The 23,377-nt window shown below is 32.2% G+C and overlaps 2 protein-coding genes across 2 annotated transcripts; one reads left to right on the top strand and one right to left on the bottom strand.

Annotated features, from left to right (window-relative positions):
- Positions 1-5,661: 5,661 nt before the first annotated feature.
- On the bottom strand, positions 5,662-7,427 carry LOC128178950 (uncharacterized). The gene is made up of 3 exons (XM_052846388.1): positions 7,403-7,427; positions 6,995-7,227; positions 5,662-6,559 (listed from the first exon to the last, which is right to left on the bottom strand). Exons 2-3 carry the CDS (start codon positions 7,215-7,217, stop codon positions 5,742-5,744), a joined length of 1,041 nt encoding a protein of 346 aa, XP_052702348.1. The 5' UTR covers positions 7,218-7,227; positions 7,403-7,427; the 3' UTR covers positions 5,662-5,741.
- Positions 7,428-10,348: 2,921 nt separating this feature from the next.
- Positions 10,349-11,629, top strand: LOC128178520 (uncharacterized). Its single transcript, XM_052845726.1, has 2 exons — positions 10,349-10,424; positions 10,625-11,629. Exon 2 carries the CDS (start codon positions 10,638-10,640, stop codon positions 11,577-11,579), a length of 942 nt encoding a protein of 313 aa, XP_052701686.1. The 5' UTR covers positions 10,349-10,424; positions 10,625-10,637; the 3' UTR covers positions 11,580-11,629.
- Positions 11,630-23,377: the final 11,748 nt, after the last annotated feature.

Genomic DNA, 23,377 nt, shown 5'->3' with positions numbered 1-23,377 from the left:
AATTGATATATTCCACAATTTGGGTTCATAATTGGATTCAACGGTAAAGGGATTATGCTAAATCGTCCATTTATTGCCGAATGCCAAGCAAATGGAATCAATGAATCGAAGTTATTTTGAAATGCAGGGATTCCGACTACTCTAGAGTTTCAGAATAAGGAAAAATGTGTAAACAGATGATGTCCACATTGTTTTAATATAATTTTAAGCTAGATTTGCACAACTTTCTAAAAGTCCCGTGTGTTGACAAAACTCACTAAATGCACAACGTTTCGGACAAAATCTGTTATTTTAAAAAAGTCTACCATGGTTTTAATGACAGAACAGTGGGTACTGTTATACCATTTACTATACAGCAGTATTTGAACATTAAAAGAAAGGTAATACCAGAGGTAGTTATTTCAATTTTTCAATGGGCAAATGTGTTTTGAACATAAACCAACAAAAAATATACATGTACTTATGTTGCCATCTATGTTTTTTTACCTTCTCAATATAAAAGCAGTTTAATTTACATGCGACAAGACGAGTATTTTAAAAAATAGGCATTGAGTGTTTAACATTTAACATTGTTAGATTGTATGATATATGCTAGATAGAAAGTTTTGTTCATTATTAATTATGTTATTCAAGATTGTTTAAAGTACATGTTTTTAGAGCTTGTTAAGTGCGAAATATAAACCTACAACATGTTTATACCATTGTCTCTTCTTTCATCAAAGATATATCTAACATGCAACACATTTTTTTACCAGTTAGCATTATACCCAATAAGTGATTTACAAGGATGTCAAAAACATGGGTCACTACAAACAGTCTGTACATCTAGTAATGTATCTTACAAATGTTTGGATCATGGAATGAAAAGAAATAAAACAGGTCAAATGTCTTCCTTTGATAGAAAAAAACAGGGTACTTGTAAATAGTGGGCTCCATACTAGCGCGTGAATCAGCTATTTGAAATAGAGGCTACGAGGTTAAAGTAGAGACGCACTGTATACACAAGATTAATTTAACAATGTTCTATTAGGATGCATTAATTCTTGGATGTATTCTCGAAAGTCAACCAAACTGAATTTCCAGAGATAAGGAAAATGATGAAGAATTTGTTCATATTTCAGGAGTCTAAATATGATGTCAAAAGATTATGTAAATTAGCAAACTATGGTGGCGGTGGATGACTTTCTGTAAGCGGTCTTTTTCCAGCTATCATGTTTGTCTTCCCAGAATTGCCAATATTACCGGCTATGCCACTTCATGTTGCTTGCTCGCATTAATTATCTCCAAATCCACACGCTATTTAACTCACTTATTTCTCAAAATATCATAGGTATGATAAATAAAAACTGTCGTATCATGCTGAAAATAATCTAAAAAGGAAAACCCAAATACAAATGAAGAATAATGTGTTAAATAAATTGACAAAAGTCTTCTTTTATGCATTCGTCAATCGTATTTTGAGATATGTGGTAAAACAATACTGAGTGGAGTTTATTTTAATCGATAACCAAAATTACCAAATCTTAGACGCATTTCATTTTTCTAACATTTCAAAAATGATACTCATTGATGCAAAGAAGGCGTGCATATATCTGCAGAATGAAAAAAGGCACCAGGATGATTTTCTGTTAAGTCATCTTTAAAGGCCTATACATCGGTCTTTTTAATTAATTGATGCAGTTAACATTATTGTCATGATGATTTACGAGAATCGTGGTAATTTTCATTTCCCTTCAGCAAGTGTAAAGAGTGGTTTATATGTATTCACTGTTTACCTGTGAATGTTGACAGTGTTCGTTAAATAAAAAACAAGCTCCGGAACAATTCGACATGTCGGAAAGCGATAGTGACGATCTGTCATCAGAATATTTCACCACAGAAACAAATGTACAAATAAATGTAAACATGTTCTGTTTAGAAAGTATAAAAAACAAACTGTTCCGTCTCTAGATGACATTTTAACAACATTTAAAAAGCCTCATTGTATTTTGTCAAAACTCACAAGATGCACAACTTTTCGAGTAATTGTATGATTACTACATTCGCCATCCAGAGAGCTTTAGAAACTACCACGTGGTTATAATCTATATATGTCTATAATGACTGTCGATTTATAACATGTTCAGCATTATTTAAAAATAAAAAGAACGGTGACATAAGGAGTTACTATACCAATGTTTTGATTACGAAATGATATTTTTTAGGTAGAACGAACAAACTTTATGATATATCGTCACATATGAACTTCTCAATTAAAGTAAATACAACCATAAGTAGTTTTACTAATGGCTACAAGAACAGGTGGGTGTCTGGTTTTATTCCATCAACTTGATTTAGATATTCAACATTGTAACAATGTAATATATACTTGTATGTGTGCTTGTATGTGTGCTTAAAAGTCTGGTTTATTCTGTTGTTTAAGACTTTTGAGGGTATACATGTACATGTATATGCACTGAGTTCATTGTAACTTCATATAATTCAACAAAACAAAAATGTACCTAACATACAATATTCATTGCGACCGTTAGCTATTGATCTAATTAGCTTGGGTCCATGTATTTCTATCAATATTTGTATTTTACATGGTATTTATCTTTGAATAAAAAAGTAAAGATTAAAACAATTCAAATTGTTCCTTTAAAAAAAAGAGCATTCTAATTTGCAAATATCTGTATTTGATTTAAGTGCAATATCAAGGTTTTGAATTGTATCTGATATATGCATAATATTTATTAATGTAATCATGTAAGATTGGTATGTGGCATAAAGTCAGAAAATTTTAGTCTTTGTTCTTTTCATAAAAATTATCAAGCGAACAAGTATTCTCGTCGTTTATGCATGTTTATTATGGTTAATAGTGGTCAACAAGTATGCTTTATCTAATTTTTGTTTTATAAGCAAAATATTCTAAGTACTATACATAGTTTTTGGTAGAGGTCAACATGGCTTGCTCTGCAATAATGTTTTTAGGGTCATGTCAGAAACTTTCCAATCATTTAAACTTTTTGCATCAATCATTTAGTTGTATATCATCATAACTCATTGGTTAAAGTATCTCACTTGTGAACCGCATATCATAATCCGCCTGAAGAATTTGTTCATATTTCATTGAGTTGCATATACATGTAATTATTTAATTTTTTCCCCTCACATATTTGACCTATTATACCTGTACATGTACTTCTTATACATCATGCTATATATCATAATCAAATAATTTGCTGCTAGTTTTAGAAACTATGAAAATTTTCCATTTCTTCCAATGAGTCCTCGGGTGGGGTCCCTCAAAACCAAGGTCTTTCAGTTGAGGCGGTTTTTAACTCCACCTTTGCAAATAATTTGTCATGTATTCAATAATTTTTTTCTTCTTTAATTTTTTTTTCAATTTAAACAATACAAATTTGGTTCATTGAATAAACGATCTTTAACGCAATTTGTTGTTCTATTTAATTGCAAATTATCTTGGACTCATTGGAAGATTTTTGATTCAGTTACTTGTATTGGGTAAATTACTACAAAGCTCAAAGTTAGGCAAAATTGATAAAGTGTTTCTCTTGGAAATGCTTATGTATTATATATATGAAAAAATTGGTTGACAAAAAAAAGGTATTCGATAATTATCAATAGATGCTGTATTCTTTTTGTTCATGCTATTTCATTTGTGAATAACAAAGTGAGATCAAAAGAGGTCAAAAAAAATTCTTTGACATACCCTTGACATGTACATTGTGAATACTGTGTGCCCTACTGCCACGTCTTAATATCACTCCTATTTGACCAACTTGTACTTAACTGATAATGGGGAAAATTGGTCTTGAATTGCACTGGCTTTGTATGAATATATCTGCTTTTTTAGCTCTACTAACGTAGATCCGTGACCTATCTGTCGTGGCTGAATCCAAAGTAGAGGGAATATTTTAAAATAATTGATACAAGTTTATTGAAAGAAGCGTCGCATGGAAGTGCTTATAAACCAACAATCACCAGTTACAAAAGTAGTCATAATAACAAATTCAATTTTTAAATAAATTTGTGGAATGACACTACTACTGTTTAGAGGTAATGGGGTAGTAGCAACGCACTGTTGGCTCTACGTTTAAACACAAGCATGCAGTATTCACAAAAGTCAACAAAACAATATTTTCAAAGATTTTACAGATGACGAAGACCTTTGTACAATTTGACGAAGACCTACATGGCAACAATTTACACCGATCAGCCGATTATGACTGGTAGTGAAATTAAATCTTTAGCTCTATACAGGTGGAACATGACCGAAAATGTATTCTACGCATTTATGAAACCACAGCATCATATTGTCTTTAAAAAATGAAATAACTAGAGCTTTAGTAATTATAACAAATTGCGACCTCCTTTGCATGTATCTACATTTATTATTTGTAAAATTGGAACCACCACTTTTTTTCAATTATGGCCTCTTTTTAACCCGAACAATATTACTGTGACTTAATTCCTTTAAACCAGCTCGTTTTAATATATTTGGTTCAAACGTTTTATTTTCCCTGTTCTTTTGGGGGATTTTATTTAACCGGAACATGCCACTATTGGTGTAGGGTTCATTTTAAATTTATATGGGTATTTCTAAAGGAAAACCTAAAACTTCTAATCTTGTTTCTCCAGTGATTAAATCTCTAACCTCTCTAAAGACTTGTCCTTTAGAAGGAAATTTTAAGAATGTGTATTTTTGGGTTCTATGTTGTTCTACAATAATCTTTGATACCCAATTCGAACCCCTCAAAAGGATTGAGATTTGAATTGATTAAACCTTAGTCGATCATATTTTTATGATAAATATGTATTCTATTTTATAGTTTTCATTTCTTGGAAAGAAATGTACCCTGCAGTTGACTTCCCAAAATATACATAGGTATTATGTCATCCTTTGTCTAAATCAGACCACTAGAATAATGTTATAAGGTTTGAGTTAAATTAGATAATATACAGATTATATATAGTTTATTTGCAATAAATTCTGTTGAAAAAGCGTAGCTAACAATTTTCATTACCAAGATTTAATAATTAAATTTTGTGGAAAATAATATGTAACTTATCAGAGATGCTTTCGTTAGAATCGCTGCATAAAATAAATGCGATAGCACTTAACGTTTATGTATCACTCATGTTGTTGGAAACAAGAGTCGGATACATGTAGCTCATTACACAGGTTGTTACAAATCAAAAGATTTTAAGAAATATCAAACGATAAGGACTAAGAAATGGTCAATTGTGATAATTACAAATATGGATTTCATCAATTATTTTTAAAGAAAATGTTATTTGTTTGAAAATATTATTTGAATAATTTAAACGTGGAATAAAAAGTTACATATTTAATGAGGTTCTTAGAGTGTAAGGTTTTCTTTAAGATCCAAAATTTACCTGTACATACACTTTGAATATAAATTCTCCTTACTTGTAATGGATTTTAAAATTAAACCAGACAACAACAGTTTAAATTTATTAACTTGACGAGCATGTTGCATAACAATTATATGACAAAAGTATTAGATGTTACTAAAAATTCTTCAAGGTCTGCTAAGTAAAAACAAAATGAAGAGAGACTTGCAAAGATATTCAATAGACATCAGTTTATTTATTAATACAATTTAAAATAATAATTTATGTATGCCTCTTTAGCAAACGGATGAATTACAAAAAATATATTGTTTATTTTCAGGAAAAAATAACAATGATATTGGCATTGATAATTAACTTTATCAATAAATCTTGTTTCCTTTTCTAGATATCATTCTATTCTGCATTCTATTTCCTCCAGCCGGGATTATCTGACCATTCAAATTCATCATTTGTGCAGTACTTGGATTCCGTGGTGAAGGCATCTGGTTTAATCTTCCATTTATTGCCGAATTTCCAGCAGAGAGAGCCGATGAACCAAAGTTGTTTTGAATTGCAGGGAAGCCCATGACTCCTGAATTTATGTTGGATGGTGAACTCTGCATTGCCATGATTGAAGAAGAACCGAAATTTGTCTGAGATCCAGTGTTCAATAGAACATTACCTTCTGTTTGCATTTGCGACGAGGACCTAATATTACTAGAAGAACCTGCTTCTGGGAGCCTCATATTTAATGCTGTAGCAGTGCCTTGTTGCATGGAATTAGAACTCGCTGCAAAATTCTGACGAAATGGTGGAAGATCTAAATCGGCGCTTGAAGGTGCACAAGTAGTCTGGCATTCAAGCTGAGTCTGGAAATTGTTATCATTTCCGCCGTTACATGCACTGAATCGGAATGGTTGACAGGTCCCCGTGTATTGATTAAAGGCATATCTTATTGTGTATTGTTGGAAAAAGATGTAAGAGTTGTAGGGACAACTGTTGCCAAAGTCGATGTCGCTGAAACAACCACAGCTTCGAAGACATTCGTACCGTGAAGTGAATCGGTTTGGGGTCCCTCCACATCCGCGGTAGTAAAAGGTCTGGCATCTCTGAGTAAAAGGGTCGTAATAATATTGGGTAGAAGGGCGAGGGTATCTGTAGGGACAGAAGTAACCAGAATCCACAAACAAGGTACATGCTGAAATGAATAAAAAGCAAAGTATGATTTCGTGTTTCATCACGATAAAACTTGCTTTTACCTAAGATGAAATTAAAAATTCAGCAATGAGATATTTCAAACAATTCAAGGTTTGTTTGAAATATCTGCGATAAGTAAAACCGTGATGCTTCGAACGAATTTCATTTTTAATTTTGAAAATCAAGGTCATACTTCGTATAATTTCAATTTTTGCCAAACATTACTCTTTAAAAATTTCTCATAATTTTGAAAGGAAAAGAAATTGCAATGTCAAACGTCACAAAATTTACAAATTGAAAGCTCTTTTTATCCCAGGAAATATTTATCATCAGCAGTCGGATATTGAAATAAGAAATGTAAACATTTTCTTTTCATTTCGTTAAATTCATTGCGAGAATGCTTAAAAAGCGTTTATTTTGTGAAAACAATACTCACTGTAAGGAACTCGGGGTGGGAATATCTCCTTTGGTGGAGGTGGACTCACTGTCAGAGGCCTACTTCCGGGCATCACGTTAGAGTTCCCAGAACTGCCAGTATTAGTGGACATTGTATTTGGACTTTGGTTTCTCAATCTACCTCCAAAATCACCTCCATTTAACCCACCTATTCCTCCCAATACAATGGGTAAGAACATTGCCATCAGAGATGTTTGGATCATGCTGAATATCCTTTAGTAACACAAAACAAAAAATGAGCCAAAATTGCACAGAAATGCATCTTATGTAATTAACTTCAGGGCCTTCCATGAGCGGAATTTCGCAAACACCAACACATGCAGAGAATTATTTTCATTTTACTGAAAAATGTAAAGAAAACGATGATAAGATAATTGTGTGCACTTACCAGTATAATGAGACGGAATGGTGCTTTTTTTACCGTTGGGCCATTATTTATATATTTAGGCAGAAAAAGTAAAATGATGAGAGACAGGTTGAAAAGAATTGAACACCAATGCAATGTCAGTTAACACGAGTCACCGCGAACGTTCGTTTCCATAAAGCAAGTGTTTGGTGTGTTCGATATGTATTCCTGTGTTTACCTGCGAATGTGGACACGGATTGTGGCTCCCGGACAAATTGACATGGCGGACAGCGGTAGAGTCGATCTGTCGTAAGTTTAATTTATCACAGAAACAAAGGTACATGTAAATGTAAACAAGCACTGCCTGGGTTGATTAAAAATACAAAATGTGTCTCATGAAAGCGACATTTGCAGAAAACTCCAAGATACCTTTGTATGTCGTCAAAACTTACAAGAAGCAGTTTTTCGAATTAGATATTCGTATGTTAACAAAATTTGTCGCTTTAACCGTTGAAATGTTTAAAATGCTCTCTCAGAAAGAATATCAGTGAGAATCATTCCAGTCAGCATTTTAATGCATGAAAAGAATCGGTTAATTAAATATGTTTACGCTTGGCCATATTCTTTGGATACAAACTTTTCCTACATTATCTTAAATTCTTTGTGTCATTATAAACATAATTTCTATTCATTTATTTATTTAAAAAGTACTTTGTTCAATGTTGGAATTTAGCAACAGACAGAGCCAATTTTAGCATTCTCCATACGTAATTTCTATTACCGCAAGATGCGCATTAAGAAGTCGAGGGATCTTAAATCAATTATAGGGGCAGGTATACTTTACTTATGCTTTCATGCGTGGTTGGCCGTTTACGTGAAAATTCAGTAAACAAGTCTGGAATAGGAAGAATATAAAGACTGCTGTGAAAATCCATAAAATTTTCATAGAAATATTCACTGAATGTAGGATATTAATATTGATAACGGCAACTAATATCATGTCATGTAGAAAAACGAGGAGATGCGTTTCAAAAATTAAAAAAAAACCAGTTCCATTGTCATAGGATGGGCATCCAAAGAAATGTATCCTCCTTTTCGACCAAGAACATCAACGATTGTCCAATGATAAAGAAGCATATATGATAAGGGCCTAAATGGTCCCCTAAAATGAACATCATATTTTTACTGTACAAAAATGATTTTATTGTATATGTGTATATATTTGAAGTTTTTATATAATTTTCAATTTGGTCCAACTGCTTTCATCCGAATACCCTTATTTTCGAAATATACAGCATAAAGTCGCCTTTCCCGCCATCTTTGGCTTAAAACGGCTTGTCTTTCAGAAAACATCGAGCGCAGGATTGAACAAACAAAATATTTTTATCAAATGTCAATCCATCAAAGACTAGTTAATAAGAAAATGTTGCTAGTTCAAAGCTGCGCTTTATTTTTCCCATTGGAAAAAATATAAAAATAATTCACATAATTCAAATTCTAAATATAGCGTCACTGCCATGTACTGCCAGTGAGTGAAATAAACTGCGATGAATAGATAAAAAATATATTTTATATCAACTCTTCAACATGGCGGCCAAATTTTACTCTTATTATTAATATAAAGCCCTTTTTAACTTGTTACTGATGACGATCGTTTGAATGTTAGATAAATAACTTCATAAAAGGCATATGTAGGGCATTTCACACTTTTAAAATAAAAAAAAATATTCAATACTGAAAAAGCATAGTGCATTTTGTACCCCATATTTAGTTACTTTTAACAAGTACAAAATATAAGAGTAAACGAAAAATCTAAGACTGTGGTTATCGAAAATTTGCCTTCGATTCTGACAAGTGATGAAACATTTTTTGGTATCTTTAAAATACAAAGAGATATTGATTAGAAAACGTTTACACCATAAAGGACAAAACCACCAGATATAGAAAAGAGATGCCGGAGCAATAAAATTATTGTAGTTGTGAGACTGAGATCAAAAGTGAGCTGGACTAAGTTTTATGGCCCCGGGGCCAGGTAAAGGCACACCTAGTTCCTGGTATGTGTGAAATATAGGCCAACACCATGTTGGTCGAAGACCTACGTCGGAGACAATCCTATCGCTAGACTCATTAATGTTATTTAACTAGTTCTTGGGATTAGCAAGTAATAAAGTTAGCCTTTTACTAGCGTGGGTGACCTTAGTGCTTGTACACATATATGTCAATACATTATCATACGGCTTGTGTGACTTCAGGCCCCGGGGCAATAAAACTTAGACGTGCTTACTTTTGATCTAAGTCTCACTTTTACAAAAGGAACATATATTGGAAAAGTGAGACTGAGATCAAAAGTGAGCCTGTCTAAGTTCTACTGCGCCAGGGCCTGATTATATTTTATTTGTAAGTATAATGAATACATTTCAACCTACACACGCGAATTAAGATATTTTCTCCCGGGAGGGGGGGGGGGGGTCCAAGGCCTTTTTTTTGTTTAAACACGTGACTTTAATAAGTTTGAATTTCTGTGAGGGGAGGGGGTTTAATTATTATAATCACTCCTGATGAATAAAAATATTAATGTCAGGTGAGAACCCGCAATTAATTAAACAAATCTTAAATGAAGACTTTGAAAAATTACAGAGCAGTACTTTAGCTTAAAATATTTCGTATGATGTGTAAAGAAATCGGGACAACACCGAACGGCCGAATTATATATGGAACTATTGAGTTAAAACATCTAACAGTTTATACTTTTATTTTTTCTTTATCAATCTTTGCTTGGTGAACTTGGTTAATGGTAAAACACGTCTCGTTAAAACCGTATCTTAATCAAGTTAAATGACGTGATTATTTTCCTAATAAGATAAAATGTGACTGTATATCAGATGTAAAATTAGTTTTATGTAAATAAGAATGCCCTGAAGATTTTATCTGCAGGGCATTCTTATTTACATAAATATAATTTTGGGACGAGATAAAATAGACATTGGCCTCGGTCGTATTTATACATATTTTACAGTACTGATACCAGCGATTTGTGTTAGTTTGTCCCTGTTTTCTTTGTAAGGTAAGAGGTGTCCCCAAGTAGAAAATAATCATGTTTTTACACTTTCATATTCAATTTTTTTTTTATTTTGACGTTTTTTACAACATGACTTCGATCCGGGTTTTATATAATTCAAAATGGCAAACATCAAATTGCAATATGATTTACAGTCAGTACAGTTATCAATTTACATAGGATATGATTGCATTATATATTTGTAGGTAAAGCTTGACGATGGACGACAAGAACGAAGACTTGTGCCAGTTTTGTTTTGACAAAGTTACCTTTCGTTGTTTGTCATGCAAGATCCGTCTATGTAGAAACTGTGTATCGGTACACATCAAAATGAAACCCAGGGATTCTCACAAAATTGTCGTTGCCAACGAGAAAAGTCAAGTAAAAACAAAACAGCTAAAAGTATTGGGGAAAATATCAAGTGGAATGGAAAGTCTGTGTGATATATCATACAACGAAAATGGAACGTTTTATTCCTGTTCCGAAATAAGCAAAAGCATTAGCCTATTAGACGATTCTGGTTTAACAAGAGATACTTTTGAGGGATGTAAAAACCCCTTGTGTCTTACAGCGAGTTCAAACGGTGTGCTGTATACAGAATTTGGAATAAAAGCGGTCATGTTTAATTCTAAAGGACGAACCAAGCATTTATTTTCTACAGGAGATTGGCAACCACAGGGAATAACCATGTCCAAATCAGGCAACATCTTGTTAACTCTACGCAGAAAAAATGAGTCTAAACTTATCGTAAGCAATCCTCATGGATACGTCTGTCGTGAAATCCAGTACCACAACAACAAACCCCTATTTTTCGACCCGTGGTATGTTGCTGAAAATATAAAGGGCGATATTTGTGTTTCTGACCAAGCAAGGAGGGCTCTTATTTGTATCAAAACTAATGGCGAACTTATTTTCAAATATTACGGAAGAGGAAGTTCGTTCTATCCACGCGGATTATGCGCAGATGCTACTTCCCATTTCATAGCTGCCGATCCGTGGAATAATCTTTTGCACTACATCTCTTCTTGTGGAGAACTTGTTTATTATCTGAAGTATGATTCCATGGATAGCCCTATGGGTTTATCCTGTAATTATGACCGCAAAAATAGTTTTCTTATTTGTGAAGTAAGTGGTTCTATATATCATGTTGAATTAGAATGAAAAGAATATTTAAGTAGTTCATGTCTGTACTAAATCATATTTTTTTCCACACACGAAATTCATTTTTGAATAAAATAAAGGGAATTTACTCTCAATACAATTTCTGTGAGATTTTAATTGTTTTTTTTTATGGAAGTTGTTAGATAATCTACAGGTAAAAGTGAGATTTTAATGCTTATTCTTTTATATATTTTTTCATGGTATTTACAAAATTGAACGTTTAAATGAAGCAAAACTTCATTATCTTACAATATTGTCATATTTACAGGATATTGTAAACATTTTTAGGTTTGTCTTAAGTGAATGTCCCTAAAAGCTATTTAAAAAGCGATGTCGTCATTTTATTTGAGTGAAAAGCTCCAGTGAATTGATCTGATTAAAAGTATGTTTTCTAGAGTTTCGTCGTCGTAAACTGTTCACATTTACGACTTCTTCTCTTAAACCACTTAGCATACTATTTAAAGCAAATTTCTTGGACTAAGAGATTTTTAGAATGTTCGATGAGAGAAGCAGGCTTCCTTCCAAAGGGATATGATTAAGAAAAAAAACAATATGAGGGATTCGTGTCAAAAAGCAAATGGCCTTTAATTTCCTATCTTGTAAGAGCCAGGACGGGATCATATTTCTGGGTTTCTGGGGTTTCATAGTAAACAGAAAACTAGTATAGAACAGTTTTGAAATAAAATTTGTAGATCATAGGATTACAAAGATATGTAACAGGTTTTGTGAAAATCTGTGGATGCATGTAGTAAGAATAATCAGATTTTGGCATGAGGATGCCACTGAAAGACAAACAATCCTCGTATGTTTAAAGGCTAAATCATGTTTATGTTTGCACAAAATTCTCATATTGTATTTGATAAAATAAAATTACTAAGCAATTTACTTTACTTGGGTTAAGACAGTATTGCTTAGTTAAATGATATAAAATATGATTCTAATCTTTAAGATTTCAAAATGTTTCTGAGTTTATGGTACATGTACATGTAGTACACACAACAATATTTTAAACATTCAATGACGATAACGCTTGTCCTCGGAGACGGTAAAAATACGAACTCGATCTTCAACTGGTTGACGAATAAAAACGCCTATTTCTTTTAGTACAGTAAGAATGGTTCACAGGAGAATGTATCAAACCGTCATTTTAATAAAACACTTAAACTAAAAACGAAATAATCTTGCATTAAAAGAATGTTTAGAGAGTTCGATGATTTTTGATCTTTCATTTGTTGAATGGATTTCGCGGATAATATCGTGAAATACATTCGAATATCCCCACAAATTGATTGATGGATTGATGGATGGCTAGATCGCTGTCCTGTTATGAACTTTTCATTTATAGTACTCGTATTTTAGACGTTGCCAGGCTTCGTGGTCATAAACTCAGTTTTACAGACCCTGAAACGTACTACTACACCAAAAAAGCGTGCGACTTTCGTGCGAGAAACGTTTCGTGTAAACCGTTTAGCGTTTCGTGTAAACCGTTTAGCGTTTCGTGTGAATCGTGAAGCGTTTCGTGTAAACCGTTTAGCGTTTCGGGCAAAGCGTGCAGCGTTTCGGGCAAAGCGTGTATATCGTTTCGAGCAAAGCGTGCGAGAACCGTGTGAAACGTTCATCAGATTTCACTCGGAACTCTCTGACAATTTAATTGTTTCAAAATAGCGCTTGTGTTAAACATTACTTTAAACTGATTGGCAAAACTCCTTTGAGATATTCTCGTGAAATAGATCTATAAGAAATAATATACTTATCTTTTTACAAACTTGAATTAATTTTTAACAAACAAAAGAAAAGTACGCGTATTGAAAGAAGACTAGTTACTGAGACTATTAGGCTGTGTACAACCAGTACACATACATGTAACCTCGGACATCGGGTAAGACCTGCACCTGGCTGAACCTGTCAATCAAACTCTGTGTATTCGTTTTCATTGGATGGTCACGCGTCTCTTTTTTTGTCAATAGCCAATAGAAATTTAATGACTTCAAGGTAGTCGGAATCAGTATTTGATGATGCACACAATTTCAATGATAGATTATTTAACATTAATTTAAACACAATTAAATGTAAACATAGAAAGAAAATATACTGTTCATTTCTATGAAATGCGGGAAGTAAATTCTTCTGAATCCCGATTAAAAATATTTCTACAAGTTATTATTTTAATTATTTAAACACTGATACCGGAAAACAACAAGTAATTTACACACTGAAATGTTCCTAAAATGTACACATGCAATTAATTATTATGGGAATCTATATGCATGGTACTTAATTCAAATAGATTAATTTATGATAGATATATTGTACGCCGTTATGCAGGGCGCCGGTTATGTATACGAATATTGAGACAAAAATCTAAATCATTTTTTATTTTTTGTTCTTTCCGAAATCCAAAATAGTAAAGACAACTTTCTTTATTGTTTAATCCATTGATTTTTCTCTGTGATATTATGTACGGAACTTTTATTTACGCGAATGATTCGACATAAAAAAAATTAGTTGGTTGTTTTATAGCATTTTTCTAACTTATGTGACTAATTTAATTTTACATAACTTTCAAAATTATCAATGTAAATAATTACAGGTTTATTTACAGTTAGTTTTTTTACATCGTATTCTATGAAACCAATAAGAATATTAATGTGAGAAGAAAAAACAAATCCCGCCGAATACTGAAAAACCAAATTATCAATGTAAATAATTACAGGTTTATTTACAGTTAGTATTTTTACATCGTATTCTCTGAAACCAAGAAAAATATTAATGTGAGAAGAAAAAACAAATCCTGCCGAATACTGAAAAACCGATTTCAGTTTGTAATCATACGGATTTTATTTTTGGTATTGAATATTGTGTTACGGTAACTTTTTTCTCTGGAATTTTTATTATTTACGGGACTAATAAGAATCATGGATATTTCTTTTGAGCAATAAATATTTTTATAGAAGTAATATTTTTGACTAGTTCTGTGAATAAATAATTTTTTGCTTTAAATATAAGTACCAAACTAATTTAATTAATCAATTCAATACTTATGTACATGTTTCTAATATCAGTATTTCAATTATTTCATGTTTTCTTAAAATTAATTCCTACTAACAGAGTAAGAAGAAAGAGAAAGGGTAAAATCCGAGAGGACCCGAATCGATCAGGATAAAAGCGTGTCCAAAGCGTGTGAAAAGCGAGCAAATCGTTTCGTGCGAGAATCGTTTCGTGTAAACCGTTCAGCGTTTCGTGTAAATCGTTTAGCGTTTCGGGCAAAGCGTGCAGCGTTTCGTGTAAACCGTTCAGCGTTTCGTGTGAACCGTTTAGCGAGCGTGTAGCGAGCGTGCAGCGAGCGTGTGGTGTAGTAGTACGTTTCAGGGTCTGTACATTTCACAACATTTCTTTCTTCAGGACTGGGACAAATAAAAAATGAGCTTGTTTTAGTATATTGCCCTTCATTTCTGTCTTATTTATTTATGAGCAAGGGTTATACATCTTGCCAGAGCCTTCTTGAGAATTAGAACGTATTGCATGCTCATATCAAACACAATACGTGTGATTTTGCAGCATCATTAACAGTGCATGTTCCAATTTAACAACTTGCTGTCATTAGAATGTACAGGAAATGCACGAAGTTAATTCCACTGAATAAGTACATGTACCAAGATAACAGTTGTCTTAACTCTGTTATTCATGAGGTTACTTCAGAAAATCACTTAGTGGTGCAAAATCCGGAGAATTGAATCAGCATTGAATGGTTTGTTGTTTCATCTCAATAATTTCCGTCGATGAACCAGCAGACGAAGAAATGAAAAGGGGGAAATGCAACAATGCCATTAATAATTGCTTACCAATTAATTCGGCGATTGAAATCAATTAGATATATATTTTCAAACATTTTTTTAAACGGCCTACGCCTTACGAAAACACTGAATTATATTATATAATTTACTTAAAATGGCCAACACCTGACGTACATGCAGAATTCAATCATCATTTGGTTGGATAACGTTTATTAATTCATTTACGCGCACATCTTGAACAAAACAATAATTGATCTTTCAAAGTACATTTAAGCAGGTTGAAAAAAAACAACGTTTGTTGTTGATTTTATTTTTAAAAAATCTTTTTTTTATTCTAGAGAGCAATGGGGGTTATAAACAGTTTCCTGTTCACGATGACAATATGTTTATTTCATAATTCATTATTATATATCTGCATAAAAGTGTATGGGAAACATTAATGTATATATTTCGAAACCTTTGCAATTCATGTCTGAATATATAAGATTTGTTCAATACAACATTCTCCTTTTGGAAGATGTGTTTTGTAGGTATTTATAAAAAAATAAAATAAGTTAAAACATATTTTTGGTTAATCTGTCATTGTAAACCTGTATTTATGCATTATTCGTAAGGACTATTTTTTATATTATTTTTAAAAGTTTTTTAGTTAAGTTTCAAATGATATAATAATAATGCATAGACATATTGCCTGCTGTTCAATTCTTTTCAATGTATTTATATATGTTTAAAAAATATGTTCTTTATATTGACGTAGATAATGAATAAAATATCAAATGCATAGGTAAGATAATTATTCGGTACTCTGAGGTATTGAAGCATTGTAGTCACTGACGCATATAATGAATAAAACATTAAGTGATTGAAATAGATAGTTATTAAACATTTCAATCAGTTGTAGCATATGCATGATGGTTATGTAAGTCATTAATAGAATGCTAACTGAGCATTTAATGAAAAAAAGTTAAATGAATTAAGACAATGCACTGTATTATCTCGGTTTAAAAATTAGTAAAATTCATATCGCACCATCTTGTCATCGCTATCGCATCATTGTGTTATCGCAATAAAATAAGTCATCGCACAAACGCTTCATTGTGCAATCGCACCATCGTCATCGCATTATCGAGCCATGGTTATCGCGCTATTGTTATCGCTTCATCTTTATCGATTTATCGCGCTATCGACGCAAACGTCGTTGTTACAATGATGCGATTGTGAACAACATGACCTCATCTGGGTTCCATAATTAAAGAAATATTGTAGCATCTCTTCGTCCTCAAACGCCATGTTGTGCAATGAGTGCTAGGAATGTGACCCTTCTTAAAGAAGTCGATAAAGCGATGCTGCGATGACAAAATGATGCACCATTGCGTTCTCGTTATTTTATCGCGTCATCGCACTATATTGTCATCGCACTATCATAACATCGCAAAGTCGTACTATCGCACTATCGACGCAAACGTCGATGGTGCGATGATGGCTCAATTCAGATTCCAAACAAAATAGAATTTACTAATTTTTGCAAAACTGTTTTAAGTATGCGTACGTTGAAACTTATAAGGAATTGAACTTAATTTGAATAGTCTGACCGCTGACTGGTTCGCGTCCATCAGGAACATTGCCAGCTGTAAAACCTTTCAAAGGGTGTTTACAAAATAACTGTAATCTGTGTTAACAGCATACCTGTAAACTACATATCATAAGCATTTATTATATATTTATATATAATTAAGATGAATATTGTACGAATAAGCTGATTAAATAATGGAGAGAGAATTCGAAGGGTTTGAAACTTATTATAAAATAGATATCTATATAAGTTACATTTTGCACGTTGTCGAGAGGTAGAAGAAACCCGTGTATAATAATCTGTGAATAAAATCTTGTTAATTAATAATTAGCGAGGGAAGTCGGCAGCTTTGATTGACAAAAATGCATTCATTTTGAAGCCTTTGTGGTCTCGTCTTAATGACTTCCGTCAGCAATGATTTATTGACAATACCAAAGTATATAAAAAAGAGGGTTTAAAGGATCAAATTAATAAAATAAAATTTTGAATCAAATGAAATTGCTTGCATTCGTTCAGTTTTTAAATTTTTGAGCACCTATTGATTGATCTATTGATGTCCAACGCCTTTACGTTAACTATACATTACCCTCGTTCGATTGACATATCTTGAGACTAAAAAATGATAAAAACTGACAGCTGTCAGAATTTCGAAATGGAGAAGTGTGTAATTAAAAGTCACATGAAGCTAATGAATTGCGGTGCATTTATGGATATGTGGTGTTTTTTTAATTTCATTGAAAAATCAAAGTCGTCATTATTTTAACGGTGTTTATGTATATATTTAAATCCACTGAGTATATTCCCCTCCATTTATTAAGAAAACCAACGTGATTCATAGCTCTATTGAAACTGACAGGGCTAAAATCTATACGATCTAGTTCTAACCAGTTTATCAATTGGTTTAGATATTCAGCAAAGAACATTTCGGACTGTGCGAAATTACGTCAGACTCAAATTCCCAAACAGAAAGAAGATCATAGTGATAATTGCAGAAACAATTAACATAACCATCATACGCGGATCATGTTGTTTTTGTACAATGTCATACCCGGGGGAATCACAAGAAAAAATATTGATAGAATTTATGATGTCATGTCAATTTCATTGGTTAAATCTGTTGACCTTGTTGAGCTATATTGCTATAGTACTAAAGGATATAGACAACTATTGTCTTGAAAACGATTACCACCCATAAAACCCGCTCATGTTTCCACAAATCAGAAACCTGGATAAACTGGACGTTCCGACAAACTGATGCAAGTGTCGAGAAGTTTAAAATCAAACAAAAGTAAATAATTTTGCTTTGGTTTTCTGTTTAAATAGCTAGGACAAAAGAAAGGTCTAATTTTACTACATGTAAGATGCGGCCATGCTATTCACATTTCTCTTTTTCGTTTTTTTAGTCCCAGCTTATTTTCGATTTTCATTCTACATTATACAAAAAAAAAAACTACAAAAAAAAACAGTTCCGCAGTTACAGTGAAGGGGTATTTTGCAGTGCACATCATTTAGAAAAAACAGATATTTTGTATTAAGAGATTTCAACAAACGTTAACTTAAATACAAGCATTTTGATATATTATTAATTCTTTAAAATTGTTTAGACTCTGGTCCCTGGACACTTCTTGTGCCTCACAATGGGTTCAAAGTTTGTTGTAGGTTAATAATTTATATATTTAGAATCAGTTGTTTAAGATCTTTTCGAAAACTATAATGCTCAATATGTGATATGACTGTAAAATCATTCTTTTACAAAGGGGTTCAATGATAAACATAAGAATATGCCAGGGAACTTTTTATATACAGGATCTATCATACGACATTGTTCAGATATTTTGTAATTGACTTCATAATGCTGTTTTTATTATGTCTTTTGTTGCTCAGCAGGCATGTTCACGAAGCTATCTTAGGACTATAGCGTGTCCTAAGTACGTCTTAGGATACGTCTTAGTCTTAAGTCTGTTTCTCGAAGCTCTCCTAAATTTAGGAACCGCCATAACTTTGTCCTAACTTTAAGACATCACCTACCTTGTCCTAAGACCATCCTATAGCTATAAGATCACGTTTTTAGGGATATTGTGATGTTGTGAAGCCTTTTCTTAAGACCGGTAGAATAAAGCAATATTTTCCACAGTTCCAACATTTTCGACAAACATCAAATTCCTTATCCGGGAAGGGGGGGGCATAGTCAATTATTCTATCATGTATGTTCATTTTAACAAAATGTGTAATGTTGAATGAACTGTATTTATATATTATCGAGATACATTACAACTTATTCCTTATTTAACATGTTCGTGTTCCCCTGACTTTTTTGGTGGCTTATATCTCATAAACTATTCAATAGATTTCCACGAAATTTTCAGGACAAATAGAGCATCACAGGCGCTACATGTTATTAAATTTTTGATTGATGACGTCACTTCCAGTTTCAGTTATTGACGATTTTATAAATTTTTAAGAGTCATTTTGTCCAAGCATCTTCTCCGAAACCAATAAAGACAGAAGCTTGAAATTTTCAGGGATTGTAGATGAATGTATATAGATGTTCCCCCTTGCTTCCATTTATGAAAATTGCTTAAGGCCTCGAAGCTCGCCTGAACCTGAAAATTAGCACCAAAATTTTCCACAAAATTTTAGAACATTTTCTAAAATATCTTTTGATGTATACATATTTTGTTAAATCGTGTAATGCAAAAGATGTTTATATTTGCAAGACCTTTAACCTGATATCAAGAAAGGGGAGCTGGTCCCTCATATTAGGGGCCAAGAGGGCTCTAAAGTCTTCTTACAATAACTCTTTACTGAATAATATTTTGTCATTAATCATAGAAGCAAAAATGTTCACTGTATAGCTGTTTATCTATACAGTACCAAACCTAAATCATGTATTACGTAATTAGGGGTTTCAAGGGGCCAGAAGTTAAAAAATTTGATAATTAATATCAGAAAAAGGAGAAATAATTTAAATAACACTGTAGAACAAAAGTTGTTCTAAATAATGTTCTCAACAATACGAAAACTAAAATTTTGTTGTTGGTGGCCCCGGTAAGGAGTTTAAGGGTCGGTCCATAACACACAGTTGTTCAGATATCTCGAGAAAGGCTAACAATTCCTAAACACTTGTTGAAAAAAAATATGTTTATATTTGCAAGACCTTTCGATTAATACCAAGGAAAAGGGACTGGCCCATCAAATTCTAAGTTTAGAAAATAGTGTTTAGTTCTCGGTTAAATTAATTCGTACCTAATAATTAATTGCTAAGTCGTTCTTAAACACATTCGGCTTTTTTTTTGTTAAGTTGTTCATGAAATCGTGAAGGTTTTTGTTACCTCGTACTTAAAACCATTCTGATTTTGTTAAGTCGTACCAAGAATTATTCGATTTTTTTAATCTTTTTGATTTCGTGTCTCCTGTTATAAATTTAAAACCCTCCTTCTTACAGAAACTTTTAGCTTTACTTTCGACATTAATGGAAGACCCACTCGTTGCTTTGCAACGAGCTTTGCTCTAGTTTGTAAATCTTATTTGAATTCTTGTAAAATAGTAAAGAGCTTTTGGGTTTTTTTTTCTTTTTGGGAAACCTGTTTTGAAAAATATTAAAATTTTTAGATTAATCCCCATGAGGAACAAGGTAAAGATGTTCACACGGCGTTGTTCATGTGAAATTAACTACTGGAAAACTCAAGTCATGTTTGAGATTTGTATCGCTTGGGTGCATCAAAATATTTATTGCTATTACCACAATTTTGAAAGTCGTGAGCCACCATGATGAGGTATTTTCAAGGTGCTAATTTTATTTCTTTAAAATTGTATTTTTATGCACCTAAAGACATCATATCTGTCACCAATAATATTGAATTGAGGTGAACTATTTGAAAACTTATTAAATATTTGAAAGATAGGGATGTTTGAACATCTTTTTGTGCATTATACATTGAGTACATTTTCTGTCTGATTGAAATTTTGTCTAATTTGAGTTTTGTATCTGCTTTCTAAATTATGTAAAAATTGATATAGAGGTTGATTGAAAATGACAAATTCTGTATTGTCTTTGAACAGTAAAATAGCCAGTTTTTATATACCTTTTATCCTCTATATGTTATAGTCTAATTGCAAACTAATCAATTGATTACCATTAAAGGATACTGGTATTTAAAAAAAATTATTGTAATTTGCATTTTTTTTTCATAAAAACAAAAATGAGAAGTGATATATGAAACCAATTTTCCTATCTACTATAAAGATAGTACTCAGCGCATCTAATAGTATCTTACACCTAAGAGTAGTGCTGTACTACCAGGCGCAGTTATCAATAGTACATGTTCTTTAAAGGTAGTCAACAAATAGAACAATTATCCATCAGATCTACCTTACTTTTTTCAATGCCTTTTTTAGCTATAAAGTATTATTCAATAAAGGAAACCTTATTATATTTTAGTTTTGTTGCTATCAACTTAAATCTTTATACAGATATCTTCAACAAAAATAATTATCAAGACAAAAATAGTCTTAAAAATTACTAGTAGCCCATGAGACCTTCTTAATCTTAGTTGAACCAACTTTTTTTGCTCGAGAACTTCGTCTTGTGTTTTGAACTTTATTCAAGGTTTGTTGTAAATTAACAAACATGATGTTGGAATTTAATTGGTCTTGATGGTTATGACCATTTTTAAATTATACAATTCTGTTGTTAGATTATAACTCAGTATTGCTTTCATTTTATAAATTCTTCACATCAATTTACTAATGAATTACGAGGGTTGTTCGGAAATTATTGAGACATTTTCTCTTATTCTTTTAGTAAAAAAGATAAACTCTTGAAATTTCACCAAAACGTAAATCAGAATAGAGTTTATCAATGTGAAAAGTTTCTTGTTCATGGCATGAATAGATCATTCCTAGTAAGCTGACCAACGTGCCTTCATCCTGTAACCCGGCGCAACCGCAAACTTTTCGCAACGTCATTTTAACGCTTCTTATTGCTCCCGTGCTTTAAACACCTTACAAACGAACTGAAATAAGAATTATTCTTTATTTCTCATCTTTTGTTTTAATTTCAAGATGTCATCATTTACATTTTCTCTCATTCTTGTTTTTTTTAGAGAAAAAATCGAGTTATTTTTACACGAAAGTCTAATTACTGTGAATGTCTCCTGCAGTCATTCTTTACATATTTTAGAACTGTTGACAACAGTTAGTGTGTCAAAAATCCCTTTGGCCTAATTTTAGTGAACAATCAGTGAAAAAAATATAATGAACTGAAGTTCAATAACTTGTCTTGACATCGTATAGTTTTTTTTACGCAATTGCGTGGCTTTAAAAGGTCTTCTTCTGAGATTTCCACCAGTTTAATGGTTTTCGTTGCGCCGCCTTGACGTCAAAATTTAATGTAAAGTCGTTGTCAGATTTTTATTGTTTGGTAAATATATGTGTACCATATCCGTATTTCAACTCGAACATCAGTGAAACTTAATCAACAAGTAGTCGCAAAGAATAGCAAAATGAACATATTTAATATGATTTCTTTTATTATTAACTGTAATTCTACGGACACTTATAAAGAAGATGTTTAAGTTGTTTAATCTCCAAGTTCATGGCAGCGCCGGGTACCCCGACCACCGACTTGTTTATCTACTGTCGTAAACAAAATATTAAATATTCCTTTAATATTACTTTGTTTTATTATTTGTTGGTGTTTCTTCATTGTCTATGCCAATTGTCACCAAAAATCGTCACTTAAAAAAGAAAATAATCGATTTGACTCAATAATTTCCGAACAACCCTCGTAAAGGTTTTTTTATTCTCAGAAAAAAAAAAGAAATTGTTTTTATAAATATTTATTAAAAATTGTATTTTCCTTTCCGAATGCATTCGTCAATCGTATTTTGAGATATGTGGTAAAGCAATACTGAGTGGAGTTTAGTTCAATCGATAACCAAAATTACCAAATCTTAGACGCATTTCATTTTTCTAACATTTCAAAAATGATTATCATTGACGCAAAAAAAGCGTGCATATATCTGCAGAATGAAAAAAAGGCAACATGATGATTTTCTGTTAAGTCATCTTTGAAAGCCTATACATCGGTCTTTTTAATTAATTGATGCAGTTAACATTATTGTCATGATGATTTACGACAATCGTGGTCATTTTCATTTCCCCTCAGCAAGTGTAAAGAGTGGTTTGTTGCAACCACTATTGAAATTAAACCACTATTGAAATAAATTATTTCAATAGTGGTTGGGGACGAGTTTCATTAGAAAAATCACTTTGCAACCACTATTGAAATACAACCACTATTGAAGTAATGATTCAATAGAGGTTCGGGATGTATTTCATGATAAGAACTACTTTACAGGCATCATTAAAGTTCAACTACTATTAAATTTATATTTTTTATTGTAGATGGGAATGAATTACTTATAAAT

This window comes from Crassostrea angulata, chromosome 3, assembly GCF_025612915.1.
Source record: "Crassostrea angulata isolate pt1a10 chromosome 3, ASM2561291v2, whole genome shotgun sequence".
Taxonomy (NCBI): domain Eukaryota; kingdom Metazoa; phylum Mollusca; class Bivalvia; order Ostreida; family Ostreidae; genus Magallana; species Magallana angulata.
This window is presented reverse-complemented; position numbering and strand designations above follow the sequence as displayed.

Bases quoted from the DNA above. Each gene is read 5' to 3' on its own strand.
- LOC128178950 (XM_052846388.1), bottom strand. From the start codon at position 7,217: ATGATCCAAACATCTCTGATGGCAATGTTCTTACCCATTGTATTGGGA. The intron at 6,560-6,994 runs GTGAGTATTGTT...TATTCATTTCAG, and splicing joins CCCACCCCGAGTTCCTTACA to CATGTACCTTGTTTGTGGAT.
- LOC128178520 (XM_052845726.1), top strand. From the start codon at position 10,638: ATGGACGACAAGAACGAAGACTTGTGCCAGTTTTGTTTTGACAAAGTT.